The sequence below is a fragment of the Thamnophis elegans genome, chromosome 6 (assembly GCF_009769535.1).
Source record: "Thamnophis elegans isolate rThaEle1 chromosome 6, rThaEle1.pri, whole genome shotgun sequence".
In the NCBI taxonomy this organism is placed as follows: domain Eukaryota; kingdom Metazoa; phylum Chordata; class Lepidosauria; order Squamata; family Colubridae; genus Thamnophis; species Thamnophis elegans.
Genome location: NC_045546.1, coordinates 23,348,097 through 23,370,144, shown reverse-complemented (window position 1 = coordinate 23,370,144; position 22,048 = coordinate 23,348,097). Strand labels below are relative to the sequence as shown.

Below are 22,048 nucleotides of genomic sequence, written 5' to 3'. Positions count from 1 at the left end.
CCAACTTGGAGGAACAAACAAAATAGTACATTAATCCTAAATCAAATATATTCCATACTAAGTCAATTTAAGGTTGTCTCCCTAAGGTGGTCTCAAATGGAGGAGATGAAATCAACTTTACAGAGCCAAGGAGGAAATGGCTATTATCAGGACTTGATTGTTCCATGATAGTATACAAGGGTGTAAAACGTGTGAACATACCAAAGGAAATAAAAACCAATTCATACTTGGGAAAAAAAATGCTTCCCGTATATCTTCTGTATCAAGTTTTCTTCATACTTTTATGAGCATTCCTTGAAATGATGAACATCTTTCCACAGAAACTGAGAGAGCAAAGGAAGCAAGTAAGATGGAAGCATTTGTCCCGTGGGTGTAATGCAGGGTTTGTTGGTCCTTAAAATATAAAAAAGAAAGGAAATGGGAGTGATATAAGACAATGGATCTTTTGTCATTGTGGCTAAAATGCCTGGCAAAGAGGGTAGAGACCATGAGGAGTGTATGAGTGAGAAGATTTTTTTTTACCCTCCTTTCCCTTGAAATAATCCTTATAATTTGTTTCTAAAGCTTTATGGGACAAAGCTCACTGATTTGGAAATGCATTTATAGTAACTCTTGTTTGGCCCTCATACCTGTTGAAATTAGAAATGAAAGAAATTGAACAGTTATGAAGACAGGTTTGGAATTTTAGGTCTCATCTTCACTTGCTCCTCCTAACCATGAAAGACAATCAGAGGTTTTCTGTGTTGCATTGGTCTTGTTGATGAGCAACACGGCATTAAGTTGTTGCTAGTTTGAAGCAGTGGTTTTTCTCCCAAGGAGAGTCCCAGAACTATCAAGTCTATTAGGTTGGAAGGGAGTCAGATCATTAATTGGGTACTGATGCCATTGAGGCAGGATAGGGATGATGAATTTCATGCTGGTTTTGTTTTCTGCTACCAATGGGTGGATCACAATTTAAGGAAAGGCCTATACCAGGGTGTCAAACTCGATTTCATTGAGGGCTGCATCAGCATTGTGTTTGACCTTGGGGGGCATGAAGCATGGCTGGGGTGGGTGTGGCCAGCTTGACATCACTCGTGTTGGGATACGTGTGGTGGCCCGAGTGCTGTGCCAGTGAAAACAGGCTTCCGAGATCTGTTTTCTGTTGCGACGGCCTACAGCAACCCTCTGCTAGTGAAAACAGAGCTTGCCCCTGCTCCGGGCCTTGAGTTTGACACCCCTGACTTACACAGAAAAGTTACCATTAAGCAAGACATGCTCGATTTTCTCTTGAGGAAGCAAAGCAAAATGAATGACAGTGGTAGGGATATGATGGAATTACAATCTTAATAGGTTTGGGAATATTTTCTCTTGTGTTTCCCATTGATTTCAATGACTTAAACAGGGCGTGGTTTTGTGTCTCTTTGTAATCTTTGTACTCACCTCTCCCTATGCTAACATTCAGATTCCTCCGAGCCTCTCCTTTTCCAAAAATAAAGGTTTGTTGAACATTTTTTATGAAGGGAAGTCCATCCCTTTTCATGGTTACAGCTTCTACTTTGAATTGTTATTTTTATGAAGTGTTCCTTTGAAATCTGCCTATATATAGTTTAAATTAATTAGTTTGTATTGGCACTCTGGAACAAGAGAGAAAAATAATTAACTATTTCAAGATCTTTTTCAACAAATAGTCTTACTAAGGCAGGCATCCTTCCTTCTATTCCTGATGTTTTTCTTTCTGTCATATTATGCCACTTGGTTTTGCAGCATGTGCAAACTGGATAAGCATCCTTTCTCTCCATCAAAGTCATTAATAACAGTTTGGGATACTGTAGTAGTGGAAGGTCAAAAGCCCCAGAACAAATACAGGGATGGTAAGTGAGGGTGATAGCATGTGCATTATGGATATCATGAGTAAATTATATACCATATTTTTCAGAGTATAAGACCCACCTTTTCCCTCAAAAAAAGAGGGTGAAAATCTGGGCATCTCTTATACAGTGAATGCAGCATTTTTGGCCTACCGAAACCCCACCACTTTTGCAAAGGGATGTGCAGAGGGTTTGGGAGCCTTGCAAAGTGCTCCTGAGGGCTGGGGAAGGCCATTTTTGCCCCCACCCCACGCCCAGGAGCACTCTACAAGCCTCCCAAAGCCTCTGCATGCCCCCCCCACTTTTTTTTTTTTGCAAAAAACAGGCCATTTTTGTTCGTTTTTGGCCTCCTCCCAGCCCCCAGGAGCACTCTAAAAGCAAAGCTCTGCATGCCCTTTTTATTTGCAAAAAACTGCACATTTTGTGAAAAATTGGTTGGTTTTTGCTCATTTTTGCTCCCCCCACCCCCAGGAGCACCCGACAAGCCTCCCAAAGCTCTGCATGCCCGGTTGGTTTTTTATTTTGTTTTTTTATTTGTTTTTGTTTTTTTGCAAAAAAACGAGGCATGTAGAGGGCTTGGGAGGCCTGCAGAGTGCAAAAGCTTTTTTTTAAAAAAAATTGCCTCTTCCATATCATGGTGAATTTTATACTATGATGCATCTTATAGTCCGAAAAATATGATAATTATGTGATGGCGCAGTGGTTAGAATGCAGACTACTTCTGCTGACTGCTGACACTTTGACAGTCCAATTCTCAACAGCTCAAGGTTGACTTGGCCTTCCATCCTTCCAAGGTGGGTAAAATGAGGAACCAGATTGTTGGGGGCAATATGCCGACTCTGGAAACTGCTTAGAGAGGGCTATAAGTCTATGTTTTAGTCTAGTCAAGTCTAGTCTAATATAATTTTAATTGGTCAATATTCAGTACAAAACGCACTTGTGCGAAGTAGTACAAGCAAGTAACTAATATGAAAGCACTTACCCCTATTTTTCGGAGTATAAGATGCACCGGAGTATAAAACGCACCAAGGTTTTGAAGAGGCAAATAAAAAAAAAGGGTTTTCCAGTTTGCAAACCTCCCAAAATGGGCCCGTTTTTTGCAAAAATGGGCCCGTTTTCTTTAAGGAATAGCATGAATAGCCCTTAGGAAGATTGCAGAGTGCTGCTGGGGGATAGGGGTGGCCAAAAACAAGCAAAAAACAGTCCACCTTTCGTGAAAACGGGCCAGTTTTTTGCCAAAAAAAGGGCATGCATAGCCTTATGGAGGTTTATAGAGTGCTCTTGGAGGCTGAGGGGACAAAATTGAGCAAAAAACCGGCCCATTTTTTGCTCATTTCTGCCCTCCTCAGCCCCCAGGAACTCTCTAAAACCCTCCATAAGGCTATGCACGGCCATTTTGGTGAAGGGGCGGGGATTCAGGAGGCAAAAATGTTGTATTTAGTATATAAGACGCACCCAGATTTTCAGCCTCTTTTTGGAGGGAAAAAGGTGCGTCTTATACTCTGAAAAATACGGTAATTCAAATTAGTTTGGTTTTGAACTGGTTAAGAACTAATGGTGAAGAGGTCTTTGGACAGTGCTGGCTCTTCGGCTTTGAAACGGAGATGAGCACTGCCCCCTAGAGTCAGGAACAACTAGCACATATGTGCGAGGGAAACCTTTACCTTTACCTAGACATACAATATCTTTCTGCAAAAATCCGGACAACCACTAGATGTAAAGATAGATCCTTCTGGTTGGCTGCCCTCTAGTCATTGTCTAGATTTTTGCACTCTGGATATAATATGTCTAATTACGACAGTAGTTCTTCTTTAATTGCAGTTCGTAGTTCCCCGAGAAGTAGCTTTCTTGCATAGAAATTGTCAAGGTAAATGTAATCTGGCCTGCGCAAGTTTACTGGGCATATTTGAAAGTTTAAGAATATGTTATGGGTTAGCAAGAGATTCATATTGACCCTTCTCGATTCCCTGGGATGTTAAAGGGTAGGGAGGGAATATGGTTAGGCTTGCAAGATTGCCTTTCAGTAGTCTACTCATTAAGGTTTGGTTCTTGCCATTTGTATAGTCTGTTACCTAATCTGATCATCTTCAAAGGGCCGATATCAGTCTTGTTAGTCTGACTATGCGTTCTCCTCCCTCCTATTAATACCCTAGGGACCGTCCAGGCTTCCTAACGGTTTCCCTGTTTCCCAGGCTCAACACATATTTTTGCACATGTTGTTGTAATCATCTCTGCTGTAATCATTACTCGCTTTAAAGTCAGCTCTGTAGCTTCCTACAGCATCTCACTTTTCATTTAGGAGCTCAAAGTGGCATAGATAGGGCTTGCTTAATATAAGACTGCAGAACCTAAGAAGAAAGTGGTTTTAAATATGTCTATTTTTGAGACCTTATTTTGTTGATATGCAAAGGCTGACCATTTATTAAAATGTTGTACATGGTGTCATGTTATGGATTATTTCCTGGGTTGCTTAATAAAGTCTACTGCTGGAATTTTAGCAAGGCATCACAAATGGTCACATTAAAATCCTATCCATTAAAGGGCAGCTGGAAGTACTTATAGCCTTTGTTTTTGGAAATCAGGTTGGCTTTTTTAGTAGGGATAATCTCCCCCTTCTATGTTTTATTTATTTTATTTATATAACATTCAAATTCCATCAAACAATGTGTGATCTAAGTACAGTTACTTTTGAACAATCACAATCCACTTATTTATTTCTATATTAATCATAATATTAAAAATATAATAATATAATAACAATAATACTTAATATCTTCCTTAACACCTCTTCACATTAATATTTCCTCTTTTTATATCTCCTCCTTTCTGGCTCATGTTTGTATTGTCTAGCCATTGATAAAATACACCCCATATCAAAAAATATTCAGTTTCTTCTTTATCCTTAATAGTGAGTGTTTGTCTATCCATTTCTACACATTCTTATGTTTTCTTAATTACTTTCTCATCTGACGGAATCTCATAGTTTTTCCATTGCTGTGCAGATACAATTCTGGTTGTGGTTAGTATATGTAAAACCAGATATATAGTCTTTTTATCATATTTTTCTGGTATAATGCCCAACGAGAATAGTAGGGAGAATCTTGACAACTTTAACATAACATAAACGTATCAAAAGTCAATTTGCCATCAAAGTAGAGGCTTTCATTACAACCAGGATGCCAGAAAGTAGTTATAATGTTTGCCCCACCCCCACACAGAAAAGTTTCCAATGCTGGGAAAATGGTTCATTCATTTATTCATTTATTTATTAAATGTATACATTGCCCATCTCACTAAAGGCAACTCTATGTGAATTACAATCAATCAATAAAAATCACAATGTAAAACATTAAAACAATAAATATTAACATTACATTAAAATTGACAAGTTGGGGAGGAAGGGAGCAAAATGCACCCTAGGTGAAGATGGGGTTTTATCTTGATCCATTAATCACCTTCACAATGACTTATTCTTATGGGGCATCCAGGCTTATTACAAGGAAAGAGCTTTTTTGTTGAAATTTTGCTTCTGATGCAGGGAAATTTGTATGCAAATGACTTCTATCTCTCAAATTTAGCAACTCTAAGATAAGTAGATGTCAACTTCCAGAATTCCTCAAGTAGCATAGTTTGAGGTAAACAAAAGAATTAACATTTATTATACTGTGATGTTACTTTCACACTGATATCACATTCTGTTTTGAATATTAAATTACAGTTTAATTATGCTCTGAATACAAAAGTACTTTCTTTTGTTCTGATTTCCTTTCTAGTCAATTTGGTTATAGTGCTAGGAGAAAAGGGGGGGGGGATTCTCTGTTTTCCTCATGGTTGACCACAAGATCCTCTGTGCAGTGGGTGGACCAGAAATATTTCAGAATAATGCTAATGATTGCAAGCAGCACCATGACTAAGTTCCCAGAATTAATCATTGGAAAATTTGCTAAGGATTTGGATGTGATTATAGCAAAAAAGGATTGGGATGCGAATATAGTAAAAATGCAGTGGCTCAGTGGCTAAGACACTGGGATTGTCGATTGAAAAGTCGGTAGTTTGGTGGTTCGAATTCCTACTGTCGCATAACAGAGTGAGCTCCTGTTACTTGTCTCAGCTTCTGCCAACCTAGCAGTTTGAAAGCATGTAAAAATGCAAGTAGAAAAATAGGGACCACCTTGGTGGGAAAGTAACAGCATTCCGTGTGCCTTTGGTGCTTAATTATGCCGACCACCTGATCACGGAGAATGTCTTCAGATAGCACTGGCTCTTCAGCTTTGAAACAGAGATGAGCACTGCCCCCTAGAGTCAGGAACAACTAGCACATATGAACGAGGGGAACCTTTACTTTTATAGTAAAAACTACTGAGATCATCAAGTTTAGAAGGTTTTGGAAAATGAGTGGCTTAAGATCCCATGGAATTTTAAGATCCAAACAGATAGGCTCTGGCTCATATTATGGATGATATAACATTTATTGAAAAGAAGAGTGTCTGGTTCACTGATGTTGCTATTCTGGGGTTCTAGGACTGAGGAAAAACAATTTGAAAAAGTTCCAAATATTGTGACTTGGAGATTGAAGTTGTATGCTTATAGAAAAAGAAATCCGTTGTTGTATCAATTGTAACCGGAACCTTTGTTCTGCGCTGTGGTGGCACAGTGGTTAAAATGCAGTATTGCAGGGTACTTCTGATGCCTGCTGGCTGCCAACAATTTTGCAGTTCAAATCTCACCAGCTCAAGGTTGATTCAGCCATCCATCCTTCCGAGGTCGGTAAAATAAGGACCCAGATTGTTGGAGACAATATGCTGTAAACTGCTTAGAGAGTGCTGTAAAGCAGTATGTAAGTTTAAGTGCTATTGCTATTGTTGCAATACCTAAAGGACTTCCTTGATAGCTAGAAATATTGACTTTATCAGCCCTGAACATCCCAATTTTCCAAAAAATACCTGCACTCTGATTAGAACTGCCTATATTCTTAGATGCTACTTTACGAATTCTTAGGTGTTTGGTAAGGACTTGGGCATGGTGGCTCAGTGGCCAAGACACTGAGTTTATCAATCAGAAAAGTTGGCAGTTCATTGGTTTGAATCCTTAACCCCGTGTAATAGAGTGAGCTCCCGTTACTTGTCCCAGGTTCTGCCATCCTAGAGGTTCGAAAGCATGTAAAAATGCAAGTAAAAATTAGGGACCATTTTTGGTGGGAAGCTAACAGTGTTCCGCGCACCTTTGGCATTTAGTCATGCCTGCTACATGACCATGGAGACGTCTTCAGACAGCGCTGGTTCTTCGGCTTTGAAATGGAGATGAGCACTGCCCTCTAGAGTCGGGAATGACTAGCATGACTAGGGGAACCTTTACCTTTACCTTAAGGACTTGAATTATTAAGTTTCTACCAGTTTTAGACTGTGAATTTAACCAGATTAGATTATGCACACATAATAATAAATTTACTTGGACTAGTTTATATCATACAACAATATATTTAACACCATCAATGAAGAATATCTGCATATTCCAGGCCTTTGGGAAGGACTCAATAAGTGCATAAAAATGCTAAACCCTGTCTAAACATCTGGCTGACTTTGTAGCCAACCATAATAATAATTGCTGCTATGTGGAAAATCTTTTATAGCCTGCATCAACAGAAACAAAACTAATTATGGTTTTATATTAGATGTTAGCAATGTTCCATTGCCAATATTCCATTATTTGATCAGTCCAAATAATGATTGAATTCACACATCAGGTTAACGACATAGTTTAATGTGAGATTATTGTCATGTGTGAACTCATTCACTGATTAAGAACAGAGTTGATGGTCAAACAAAATATGTAAACCTTACTATTGAATTTGCTTCAGTAAAACCTATTTAAAGAAACCAATATGTGCAAACCTACCTTAAAGCCAATCTCGGTTGTAATTTACAAGAGCTACCACTTTTTCATCTCTATGATGATTTTACAATTTCTGTTTTTCTCTTACATTTTAAAGAAAATATCATCAAGTACAGTTAAAAAAACTTTCCTCATCCAGAGGATCGTTCTAATCCCTTAAAGTTTTTGACTTGGAAAATCCAATCCTTTTTAGTTGAAAGCATGCATTTGTGAAACAATAGAAAGATAATTAGATTTTAATAATATGTTTGTTTTGTTTGCAGGATCTAGTTCAGGATTCAAATGGAAGGGCCCCAAATTAAACATAACAGGAGCGCACCATGTCATACAAGAAGGAGATACATTAAACCTCTTGTGCAGGTAAGTAGCTTGGCTGAGCTGACCTTTGCATTCGTCCGTTGGCTACTCTAATCTTAAATTTGGATGCAGGGTAACTTTAGGCTAAGCCTAAGTAGACATTGGCTGAGGCACCAAGGGTTAAGGGGTGCTGACACTGTCCCTGCTTCAGAGGTGGTATCACCCCGGTTCACCCTGGTTCGGGGGAACCTGTAGTGGCGGCGGGAGGCTCCGCCCACCCACCCAGACATCATCATGGACGGTTCTGTGCATGTACAGAACCACCGTGTGAGAGCGAAGCACGCGCACACACACACTCCCGGTTCCAAACCGGTAGCAAAGATAAGAGGAGACCATTACTTCCCTGCTTCCAAATAATTCCAAAAACTCAAAACCCCTTGAAGGGGAATTTAATTTTTTTTTTTTACAAAACCAATTTTTAAAAAGAAAAACAATATTGGATATATACTTCATACTCAATACTTTGTGCGTATAGCAAAACTGCCTTGCAGTCTTGTTTGACATAACCTTTATGGGTGTGTGACCCTCTCATGCCCTGTTTTGGGCCTAGTAGGCCTCCCTAAAGCCTCCTGGGAGCAAAATGGTCTGTGGAGGGGAGGGCGTGCCTCACACACACATCGTGTCCTATTTTGGGCCTAGTAGGCCTTCCTGCAGTACAATTATGACATTATTGATATATGTGTCCATGTGTAGGCGAGGGGGATCATATTAGTCTTGTTCCAGCACTTAATCATCCTCTCAGTGGCCCTGATGGAAGGGATGTTTGTGTTGTGTTATTTATGATTTTGCAGAATGTAACAGGGAAGACCCCCCAAAATAGCTAACTGTAATCAAAATGAAAGCTAGAAAGCTAATTCTAATTTCACCTTTTTCTTAACCTGGATTTGCAGTGGAGATGTGCCCCATTCTTGGTTTCTGCCAAAAACTCTAAGTAGGAATGACAACCGGTTGAATACAATGACTTTTGCTTGTGGAAAGCACAACAAGCACTTCTGCAGCAGCCTGACTTTGAACAGAGCTCAAGCAACTGACACAGGATATTACAGCTGCAAATATCCATCCTCAAGTGAAGTAAAAAAGAAGACCGGCTCTAAAATATATGTATTTATTAATGGTAAGATCTGATTTTTTTAAAATAATGAATTGTACAGATTTGCTGCATTTTCACAATAGCTAAGGGGAAAAGACATACTTACCAAGTTTCAGCAGAATATTTTTCTTCTTCTTCAGAATAAAATTTCCAACAGGTTTAACTAACTTCTTTTTCAAAAACCTATCAAACTGCTTCCAAAATTCAGAGAAGTCCCCCCCCCCAATAATCACTAATTTTGTCACTGCAGTATTGGTGGCTCGCCTAGTTTAATCCTTATTCTCAGACAGTTTTAGTGCAAACAAAGTCTCACACCCATGTAATGACCTACTATAGCTAAATAACAGGCATCAAATGCATTTATTTCATTAGAGTTTATGGCTGTTTGTTGAGGATTTTCTTTTAAAACAAAGAATGGGGAATTGTTTTGATACCATTGTCCAAGTTCAGTTTGGAAATGTGGGGCATTTGATTGCATCTTCCTCTTACAAAGTCTATTTAGCTGTCAAGTGTACATTTACAAATTACTTTGGAATCATGGAAACAAAAATTGTTAGGAAACCCAGTTGAAGCTCTTCTACACCATATCAGTTTTGGCCCTAAGTGTGCAAGGACAGAGTGAGCCAACATCTTCAGCTAGTTTCTCTGATGTTCAGTAGACATACAATTGTGGTCCAGTAGACATACAATTGTGGTGTGCATCAAAATGCAATATTAAAATTATTCATTAGCCTTATCTGAAAGGAAGCAGACCAGAAATGTTTTAGAGTATGATTAAAGTATTATTTAAGTCATGTCCACAGTATGAAATACACAGCTGGTAATGTCCTTGCTAGGATAATGCTGTACATGTATTTCAACCAAAAGGTGTGAAATACCAAATTATTGCCAACAGAAAAAAACACTGGAATGTCATGAAGCAATAATACGTTGCTTAGGAAATTAATGTTTTATTATTTAGTTTGTTGATACTTGACTCATATCCATTAATCAACTCTACTCTAGAAGAGAATCTTGATTTTCTTCACCATGTGCCTTTTCCATTGTCATCAAAGCAAAGTAAAAGATACAGTCTTTACAAGATGCACAAAATTGTTACAAATATTTTCTTTCAATTGGTCTTAAAGAATTCCCATTGAGTATATAGACATATATAAATATATTAATTAGTATAAAATAAGATTTTTTGAATGTCCATACTAGTGGTACATTATACAGTGATTACCAAATATCATTTACAATATTATTTGGATATTATTAATGAATTTGTATTCCCAAAATGTATAAAACTTTACATCATTTATATTTGCAACATCTCCTCTTATAAAGTCCTCTTGTGTGCAATATATATATCCACTACTCCTGGAAACACCAAACCTGAAGTAGTCAGCAGCAGCCTGAAGATGACGAATGTGACTTCGTCGAAACGTCGCCAAGACATCTCCAATTCTACGCGGGAGAAAACCCGAACAACTAGAGACATACATACATACATATACATATATATATATATATATAATTTGAGTAGTTATTAACATTAAACTCTTCCAGATTTATTTTTTAATTCATCTTAACCTGTTTATTTCTTTGATGCATAAATGTCCCAAATACAGCATTTTTTAAAAAAAAAACTTTCTTCAACCTATGAGCATTAGTAAAGTTAATTGCTCTGTGTGTGTGTGTGTGTGTGTGTGTGTGTGTGTGTGTGTGTGTGTGTGTGTATATATATATATATATATATATATATATATATATATATATATATATATATATATATATATGTTATATTTGTGCTGATAAATAAATAAAGGGAGACTAGTATAGATCTATTTCAAGCTATTTAGCTCTCATCAGCTAGCCATATCCAAGTTTGGGAATCGAACCTGTGCTCTATTGCCTCCCAGGCAGGGAGAGTGGACAGAGAGTGGAAGTGTGACCTTCCTCCCATACTTGGGCATACCAGGGGTTGTGACTTTAAGTATATATATATATATATATATATATATATAGATAGATAGATAGATAGATAGATAGATAGATAGATAGATAGATAGATAGAGATAGAGATAGAGATAGAGATAGAGATAGAGATAGAGATAGAGATAGAGATAGAGATAGAGATAGAGATAGAGATAGAGATAGAGATAGATAGAGATAGAGATAGAGTTGTATCTTTTATAAGATAGGAAGATCTATTTGTTTTTTTGAGAAATTGGGCTGAAAAAAGAAATCTTTGATACTAACATTCACACTTACTAATCTGAATGCTTAAATCCTATCCTTACAAATTGACAATTTTCCATACATTGGAGGTGTATGGAATGCTGACAATTGATCCTAGTGAAGGTTTTGCCTCTCAGAAGCAATCAAACTGGTTCAATTTAGTGATGTTCCTAACTGAAGCACATCTCCCCTCTCAATCAATCTATTGTTGTGTTGAAGTCTGACGGTCTGAGTAAAGCAATACAGAACTCAGTAGATTTGAAGTAAAGGTTCCATTTTACTTGTTAGATTTATATCCTGGCTACTGCTGAGGAGCTCAAGTTCACATAAAGTACTGTCTTTGCCTATTTTCCCCCACAAAAACTCCGTGAGAGGACAGGCTGAGGGAGTAAGTGGTACCAAAATACCTAAGTCAATGTTTCTTCTCCTCATCAACTAATGACTGAATGGGGAAGTCTAGGAGTTGAAGTCTATCAACTTCAAGTTGATGAGTCTGGGAAACACTGATCCAGAGAGTTTCCATGGATGAAATGCACTAGGATCTGGTTGTCCTCTGTGCCTTAACCACTATACCATCTGTCCCTCTTTGCATTGCTTAGTAAAATGCTCTAAAGGAACATTTTACTCTGTTGCAATGAAACAGCCTTTAAAGATATGTGCACCTCTATGACTGATTAATGCTATTTTGCAACTTCTTAAAATGTCAGGTTTCTACCAGGGTGTTGAAAATTTGTTTACATTTTCCCTTGGGGACATTTTGCAATTCATGGTAGAGATGAGGGTGTTTTTCTGTTCTACCTCTTTCTGTCACTGTAAAGCTCTCCTGCTCACTCCATTGGTTAATTGAAAAAGGTCAGTTCCCTCATGAGAGCTTCCACTGAGATTTAATTAAAGTGTGGGAAGGCTGAAGACTTCCGGAGGAATGACTGTACAGTGAAAACAGGACATTCACAGACATGTCTTGATTACCTCATAATTGTTGGAAAATTATTGTAATTTCCAGTTTAGTTTGTGTCTGGCTCACTCCAAGGCAATCTCTACCTCTAGATCAGTATAAGTGCATACATGACAGGGTATAAAGAATTAATTAAGGATGTGAAAGAGATTTTAATAATCATTTTATATTATTATTGTATTATAATATGTGCATTTAATATTGCAATATTAAGATATTTGTTATGGCTTTAGTCATTCCCAAATTCTTTATCCCAAGATACCAAACTTACAAATCTTGGTTCTATCAATGTTAATATTTTGCCAAAATCTGTCATTAGTTTTTCATCAAGTATTTTGGAGTCTAGTATCATAAGGCAAAGCACTAGAAAATTTTGGAAAATCACAGTAGATGATTTTCGGGTTAGGTTTTTTTTAGTCCACACCCAGGCAGTTCCTATATTCAGATTAGAGCACTTATACATGACACTCAAAAATATAGTTTGATATTTACTTTTTCTACTAAGGTTTATGAGAGTTATAGCTTAAAATATTGAAAGGCAAAATCCAAACTTGTCTTAGATAGTAGGTGCATCTGAAAACCCATAAAATACCTAACTCAAAACACAGTTGTTTCAAATTCCCTCAACTTAAATTTCTTATATGGATCATGTGAGCGAATTCTTTGTAAATAAATAACATGCTTTAAACGGACATATAAATGAGGGGAAAATGATTAATTATAAGAACAATAAAGTACAAAAAAAAACACCATTTGACCAAGAGATATTAGAGTGATTTAGCCTTGCAGCATCTATCAGTCTTGTTGTTAGCTGCAAAGTCATGTCCGACCCATCACAACCCCATGGACAACGTTCTTCCAGGTCTTCCTGTCCTCCATCATCCCTGGAGTCCATTTAAGCTCGCTCCTACTGCTTCAGTGACTTCATCCAGCTACCTCATTCTCTGTTGTCCCCTTCTTCTTTGGCTCTCAATCTTTCCCAGCATAAGGTTCTTCTCCAGTGTGTCCTTCCTTCTCATTAGGTGGCCAAAATATTTGAGTTTCACCTTCAGGATCTGGCCTTCTAAAGAGCAGTCAGGGTTGATCTCCTCTAGGACTGACCGGTTTGATTGCCTTGCAGTCCAAGGGACTCACAGGAGTCTTCTCCAGCATCATAGTTCAAAGGCCTCAATTCTATCAGTCTAGAAGCAGCAATTGTATCTGAAATTCTCCATGTATGGTCAGTGATGGTTACAGTAAGTCCAGTTCTGAGATAATTTCAGCCCTAAGTAACTTATGTTTATGTAATATGGACTTGATGCAGAAAGAGTCCCAGTGAAGTCTATGAGTTTATTTTAGAAAGAATGGTTCAAAATATTCTGAAATGGAATGTGTACTAAATGATGATTTTTTTGTCTCGGTAGAAAGTTTGCTTCAGATGGAAATGGGATGGGTGAAAGTTCTAAAGTTCTAGGATTTACTTTCTTACACTGAACTTGTAACATGAACATTTTTATACGGTCACTTTTCTGAAAACAATTTGGATTAAGTGGTTTTTTTAATGCCAAATATTCACTTGTTTGATATTGATTGTAGCATAAGTATGAATATTTTTTTATATTAAGAAAAATATATAAACCTTTTAATGGTAGAAAAAGTTTAAATGCCACCATAGGAAGTTCTTTTTTCTATCTATGTGATAGAAAAAAAGTATACCATTTCCCCCCCAAATAATCAACTTCATATTTTATCAGTTTCAATATATAATCAAATAAAGTAAATTATGCCAGGCTTTATTTACAGTGTCAGCTGTCATATAACTACATATATCAGCCCATATTAATGGAAATAAAATATGGCAGAGTTGCTGGTCGAGTGAAAAAAATTATGAGAATAGCCAAAAAGAGCCAGCAATAATACTGGAATTATTATTTCCTGGAAGACTACCTATTTAAAATTAAGATTGCGACTAAGCTTGGATTGTTTCCTATGGTGGCGATTGGTGTAGCTTTTCCAGCATTTTGGCAGGTTGCAGTATTTAGAAACGTAGAACAAATGTGTAGAAATGCAGAAACAGGATCTGGCAGGAGAAGAAGAATGTTCTCCTCGACTTAAACACTTAACACTTCCTGTAGATTGATCAATAGAGACAATGAACCAAATAAAAACAGAGAAGATTTATATATAAAAAAAATCAGTTGGCTAGGAAGAACAATCTAATTCAAAAGAGTTACTAGTGAATAAATGTACTCGTGAATGTTTTGAACCTATAACTGTAACGGTAGCCAAATTTATGAATCACGGTAAGCTGGAATGTGGTTTGGGGCTCAACGTGTTTTTGTGAAATGAGCCATTGTAATCTGTAAATTATAGTTAATGATTTAATATTGTGTCCAGACCAAATACCAGCCCCGGAACTACCTGTAGTTGCACCACCAAATTTCAGCAGAGAAATTGCCAAACATAGATAGGAAATGCACAGTAACTTTACTGAAAGTTCTAAAATTGGTTTAACATTTTTTAAAACAGAAAAACAAAAACAAGAATGAAAAGTAAAATTGGACAAAAACTTTGGCCACTGATAGGTCACCTTTGGCTTCCATCTCCCCAAAGATTTTTTAAAAAACATGCTGAGGAGACCTCGAGTGAATTGTGTCCCTGAAGATCCCTGAAGATTTGACCATATCTTATGTTTGATAGATAATTTGGATAACACTGTGACATTCACATAAAATATCTAAAAAGTAGACCTTTGTGTTTAAAAATATATATCTGATTTCTAAAGAGAAGGAAACCACACTGTGGAAGGTATACATTTGTTAATATTCTTCTCAAAAAAAAGGCAAGGCTGTTTTGTAATCTACGACTGTCACCTTTGGTTGCAACCAGATCATGGACTTAATTCTTAGAATGAAAATGTTTTTTTGTGTGTGTGTCCTGGATCTCTTTCCTGTCATTTCTTCAGAAGATGACAGTGGCCCCCACTAGTACACTATGGGCAGCAACAACTGGTGACATAAAGTCTAGAGACTTGAGGCAGCTCTTCCTTGTACTTAAAATGGCCTGCAGGTTATACATACAGGAAACTGCTTTGCAACATTTGCTGTTTTTGGAAAATAGCTTTTAATTTCGTGACAAGGATGAATGAGCCTTAAGGGAGTAGTAACCAGCAACATTTCACTGGAGGTACAACATCTTGGTTGACCCGTTTTTATAACTGTAACTCCTGCAAAACAAAGCAGAATAGAAGGGTTTTTTTTAAAAAAAAGTCTGCTTTTTCCTTGGATGATATTAAAAAAGAAAATGTTAGGTTGTTTTGATACTTAAGGGATTCCCCCCCTTTCTCCTCTCATTTTAACCAGCATGCAATATTGTTCAATTCAAATTCATTTTTGAAACACTATATTTGACGTGCTTGAAGTCTTTCCACAATTTTTTGATGAATAAATTCAAGATGAATACATCAATAAACCAGGAAAGGGTTTGCATTCCTAATAAAAACCTTTCTCCATTACTTTTGGTGGCTAATGCATGTAACCGAGATAAATCACTATATGGCATAATTAAGTGGCAAATGTAATTCATCTGGTTTTGTTTGTATTTGTTGGCATTTTCTTATGTCATTTACTGGGATCTTCTTCTCTTATTGCAGACACAAAAAACCCATTTATCAAGCTACATACAAATATACCAGAAACGATACATACAACTGATGGACAGGAGCTGGTCATCCCCTGCAGAGTTACAGCACCTGATATCCATGTGAAATTAAGAAAGGTAGACTTTTTTCAATTGTTTGCTAGATGTGTTACTCTTTATTTATTTAATTAAAATTGTTTGATTCAGATAAATTCAATTAATACATCAACCTTTGTTGGATGTGTTAGTATTCAGTTTAGATGAAGTCATTGGCATGTTTCAGCTTTCACTTATGTTGCTCAGAGCGGATGGTAAATTTTCTAAAAGACACTATAACAGCATTATAATGGTAAAAAACATCTGTAGTTAAGAGGCTAATTATTCATTTATTGCTGTAGAGAGGAAATAACACCTGGGACAGAACTATGAAACACTTGCTCAGTCTATATTACATTTCATCCATAAATATATCCAGCAGTCTCTGTAGGCTTTTGCTAGTTTCATGAATGACATAATAGCATCACAACTGTGTGTCACAAGTTCTGATCATTGTAGGTGTGTTTGCATTGTCACGAGGCATGTAGAAAAGGGATGGGGGCTCGCATAATACAGTAACTTGGTTTGCATAACTGAAACACACATAAACCCGGTGTGTTAACTAGTTTGGTTACAAATCATGTGTTCTGATCTGCCTTTTGGTGATATTTTATATTTCTCTCTGATTGCCATTGGAGCGTCTTCCATCTCTCTGTTGTCTTGCATGTCTTGCATGGTGAAAAACTGCATTGCTGAATGTTCTTTGATTTGCTATGGGAACCTTGTGGTCTCTGAGGTGCCAACAAAGTAGACTCAGAGACTGGGTGCAGCTTGCACAGTCCCTTTCCTTTGTTCCTTTCCTTGTAGTCCATAGCTAGTCAGTGCAGGCAAAGCAGCACTGTCAACGTTTTATTAACCTAAAATTTACAAAGACACTGCTGATTGTGAAGGATGAGGGGGTGGCAGCAAATTGGATTTTTTTTTTTAATCTGTGCAAAAATGATTACGCCTGAGGACAGACAAATAGTCTTAAGGCACAGATTAAAAATTCAGTGGACTCTGGTATTGCTTTTTCCAACTAATATATTTTATTAAAAAGCACAAGAGCCAGTTTGGTTTAGTGGTGTAGCAGTGTAGTTTCTGCCTTAGCAGAAATCGGGAGACTGAGTTCTGTTTCTGGCCAGCTGAGAGACTTTGAGACAGTCTTTCTGTCTCAGTCCTAAGGAGAAGGGAAGGACAAACCACTCTGAAAAACAATGCCATGAAAACTAGTTTCCAGGAGTCAAAAACCTATTGGAACATCCCCACCCCACCCCATCCACTAAAGCTTTCTTGATCTGGAGCTCATTTCATCAGATGCTTAGAGTAGCTAGATAAAGGTAAGATATAAACTGGGTTGAACTAGGATGGGGTGAAGGGATTGAAGGACATATCAACTCCTCTCCTCTCCCCACTACCCACTTCATGCATCCAATGAAGTAAACTTTAGTTTGCAGAAGACTAAGCTCTTTAATATTATTACTATGAAAAGCTGCTGGCAGAAAGCCCCTTTTGGTTTTTTCAGTACCAAAACCCAACATAGGGCTGGTACAATGTCAACCATGTCACATTAATTTCCTCCATGTCAAAGTTTCTGGGAAACAGGGTATCCTAAGCAAAGCTATCTGGGGAATAAGGTACTTTGCTAAGTCAAGCTATCTGTCTCCCATGCTGTTGGTTGTGGATCTATCAGCCTAGGCTACCTATCCACAAAATGGGGAATTCTTTTACAACATGGCTGCTGATACTTTAGTATTCATACATTTTTTAAAATTATTACCTGCCAGGAGTCATGAGGATGAGATAGGCAGCTATACAAATCGAAATAAACAAATAATATAAAAAGACAGTTTTGTTTGAGCAGGATGGAAAACATAAAACTCACTCTACATTAGCAATCATGCAGGTAAAGTTCATCACTCACAAAATCATTACATTTTCATGTAGACTAATTTTTTAATTTATTCTTCTATTGCCTTTAAAAAAACAGCTGTCAAATTCCAACTGCTAAGTATGTTCAAAAGAATATATCTGAATTTTTTAGCTTTTTTGCACAATTATATTTAAATAATCCAGTACTTTCTGCCCAATGTAGACTAATGTAAAGAAATAATAAATTTAGTTTCAAAGGTTAAAAATTGATTCAGTGTAAGCTGATAAATCAGGAAAGTATTTTAATATTCCTATGTTCCTTCTTTTTGCTCCAGGACTTGCCTATTCTAATTGTTTTCAAGATGCAGCTATGTTTTATTTTAGTTCTTATTCTTAATAACAATACTATCAGTCCATATTATGCTTTAAAGAATAGTATAGTTGTATGGTTTGTTTTACAAGCTTAGCAAGCTGTGCAACATCAGCTATCACAATTTCTAAACCATGGTTTATGTTGGATTAAAAACCTGAAATTTTTCTAGCTTATTTACAAGTCCCACATACATGATAAAATGACCCAGAATGTGTATTATTTACAACATGAGTTTGAAGTAAATTGATTCATTTCAGATAATTTTTCCAGAGCCATATATCAATGGCACATCATTTTATAACATTTCTCTTGTAACATGAAATTGTAACATGAATTTCATTTCACATGTTTTCCCACTATTCCACTAATATGTAATAAAATGTAATAAAAAAGAATAGAATAGAATAAACAGAGTTGGAAGGGACCTTGGAGGTCTTCTAGTCCAACCCCTGCTTAGGCAGGAAACACTATACACTTCCAGTTCTTAGATCATATTATCTATTTCAAATTTTAGCAAGAGTTTATACATTTTAGCAATTTCATTTTCATTGTTTGTATATCCAATTCAACATGAAATTCTATCTTCTGCTGTTCAGTAGATTTAAATTATCTACTTTAAATCTTTCCCTTAACTGTGCATACAAAAATCATAAAAACTAAATTCTTCTTCAGCCGGTCACTGTCATAGTTTCTATTATGTTGCCAGCAAAGGCATCACAAAATACTTAACTCTTTTATTCCTTTGCTTTTTGTAAGTTACGCATAAACCTACTGAACGTCTGGCAGAATCTCCTGAATCAATGGGCACACTGCTTATTGTCGGCATCTACATATGCAATGATAAATCAGTTCAAAGAACAAAAGAGACATATTTCTATTTGGCAGCAGGAACCACAATATAATCTCCAGCATTCAAGGCCCTCAAGAATCTCAGCCAGCAGGTTATAAAATAACAGGCAATGTGTGTATTGTAAGGCACACTCCTCGCATTATTTCAATAGTTATTATGGCTTCCTAGCAGATTCCGCAAAGATAAAGGAGTATATGCTACTGTGATATGAGCTGTGACTGCTGTTCATTCCGTTAGAACATATCATTGTCTAAGCAAATGGCAGAAAGTGAAGGGAGGGCCCTTCCTGTGCAGTTCAGTCCATGTAACCCATAATAATAGAATCCAGATAGAAGGCAGGCTGATAGTCTGAAGCATCTGTCAGTCTGTGAAGGAGATGTGAGGGGAGTTGGGCTGAGAGAAAGGGACCGGCCCGAAATCTTCCAGCTGGCTTTCATGGCTTAGGTGGACTCACAGCCTCCTAGTTTCTACTAGCACCTTAATCCAGGGGTGGGCTTCAAAAATTTCAGCAACGGGTTCTCTGCCTGGTTGCTGGGTAGGCGTGGCCATGGTTGGCAAGGCCTAGTCAGACTCCTGCACCATGGCGGAGGGGGGCATTTTCACCCTCCCCAAGCTCCAGAGGCTTTCCTTGAGTCTTTGGCAGGGCGAAAACTGCCTCCTCTGTTTCCAGCCTTCTGGAACTTCTGGGAGGTCCATTCCCCCCCCCTCCCCAAGCCTCCCTGTAGGGCTTGAGCTTGCCTCACATCCAAAACAGGCCGCATGGAGACTTCTGGGAGGGGAGGGGTGGGTGGGGCCAGCCAGGAGTGAGATTTGGAGGTTCTCCAAACCGGCCATAACATTAGCTACAGGTTCTCCTGAACCTGGTCGAACCTGTAGCAACCCACCCCTGCCTTAACCACTAGATCAAAGTAAATTCTAAAGAGCAAATGTTTCATTCTGAAGGGCAGCGATACTTCAGCTAACCTGACCAACTTCTAATCTTGTCAACCAAAAAAACCCCCAAGGATTAGGAATTTCTAAATGGAATTCTGTATCTTAAAAGTCACAAAAAATGATGATTTGTATATGTTCATGCAATATTGGACAGCTTCGTGATCCCATCAGTGTGATGTTGCATGCTAAACTAGTACTTGATGCCAGAATCCTTAACTCAGTTTTGCGTATTGCTGAAAAAGTGTTCCTCTTTCAGAGAAACTACATTTTATCCTGATCAGATCTTTATGTAGAATTGGAAATGACTGATATTGAAGTTATGGTGTGATAATGTTTTAAACAATACCAGACAAAGGGATTCTCCTGATTCCTCTACCCCTCCCAACAATCAGTTCTCATTCAGTTTAATGGAAGAGAATGTCCTTTCAAAATATATTTCAAAGGCAAACAGAATTGTGAAGAAGTTAATGGGATGTCTATGGAGATTATCAGTCATCTACATCATGATTGTCCCAAAGGCACTCTTTTTGAGAGTCATTGTGGCCACTTGGAGGTTTATCTGTGATGGTTCCACACCCATTTGCACTATTGAGGTGAAACCTGAGGGCACAGATAAAACTCTAAGTGGCCTCAATGATTCTCCAAAAGAGTGCTAATGATCAGATGATTGCAAGGAATATAAATCCTTCCCCCACCATTCAGTCAGAACTGAAGAAGCTTCTTGGATGAGAAGCGAAACATCTTCAAGGAAAAACAAGAAAGTCCCGTTACCTTTTGAAAAAGCACGTTTGGGAAAACTAATGGGATGGAGTAGTGCTCTTGTACTTATTTAATAATAATGCACAGAAGCAGAGAGAAAAAAAGATTGTGTAAAGGACAAGGATTAGCAACCCCTTCTGGAGGGAATGCATCTCAGGGTCAGAAAAACAAAATTGTTTGTGGACATGCAGTGTTAGTTCAGGGTGGATTCGTATGTCCATTACACAATCCCTCCAGACTCCTGAGCTTCCTACGCACTGATTTCCACAGCACCATGAAATGCCTCACTTTTTCAATAGCTATGCTACTCTCATAACTATGGGGGAGTTTTGCTTCTGAGAAATGGTTGGAGATAACTTTTCTCACAATTGCTTTGAACACATTTTTGGGCTAGCGTGCTGGCAGTTTTTGCCACTGAGTTCTCTAAGCAGATGGGCTGACTTTCAAATGTATCTAATGCTGCATTCATAGATTGTGGTTTGTATGTGGAACAATATGTATGGCACATATGTATATGTGTACACACTCATACTCTCTCACACACACACTGATAACCCATCGTTGCCTGGGTATTTATTTATGCTAATGTATTAGACAGGAAAAGGAATGAATTATATCTATAGTGTCAAGTCAAAGTAATGCTGGAACACACAGATACACACAGACACACACATACATCGAGGGTGTTAGGGGAGGTTTACCCCCCACAGTATTTGTTTCCAGAGAGTACCAAGTTTGGTTGAAATTGCTCGAGGCATTCCAGAGTTATGCTAGAACCGGGGGTGGGTTCCGGCAGGAACTACTGCCGGTTTGCTCGCGGGTGTGCTTCATGTTTTGTGCATGCACAGAAGCGAAAAACAAGATGGTGGCACCATAGGCACTGCCTGGAGAACCGGTTCGGGGGCGTGGCAGGCCTGGGTTGCTGCCGGTTCCAGCGACCCAGGCCACCAAACCACTACCAATTTGGCCAAACTGGTCCGAACCAGTAGGAACCCACAACTGGCTAAAACACACACACAGACACACACACAGACACACACAGACACACACACAGCCATTTATATATACGTATAAATGCTGGAACATACACACAGACACACACACACACGAGTTTGATCATCATGAATGTGGGCATATGATGGAAGATAATGATTTTATTTTGTTTTGTAGCTTTGGAACATTTAGGAACCAACATAGACAA

At 37.9% G+C, this 22,048-nt stretch overlaps 1 protein-coding gene across 1 annotated transcript in view; it reads left to right on the top strand.

Moving 5' to 3' along the window:
- Positions 1 to 22,048, top strand: part of FLT1 (fms related receptor tyrosine kinase 1) — a 128,196-nt gene that overhangs the window by 7,659 nt on the left and 98,489 nt on the right. The window contains exons 2-4 of the mRNA XM_032219936.1: positions 8,006 to 8,102; positions 8,990 to 9,213; positions 15,999 to 16,123. Coding sequence (XP_032075827.1) covers positions 8,006 to 8,102; positions 8,990 to 9,213; positions 15,999 to 16,123 — 446 coding nt within the window. The remainder of the gene's footprint in view (positions 1 to 8,005; positions 8,103 to 8,989; positions 9,214 to 15,998; positions 16,124 to 22,048) is intronic.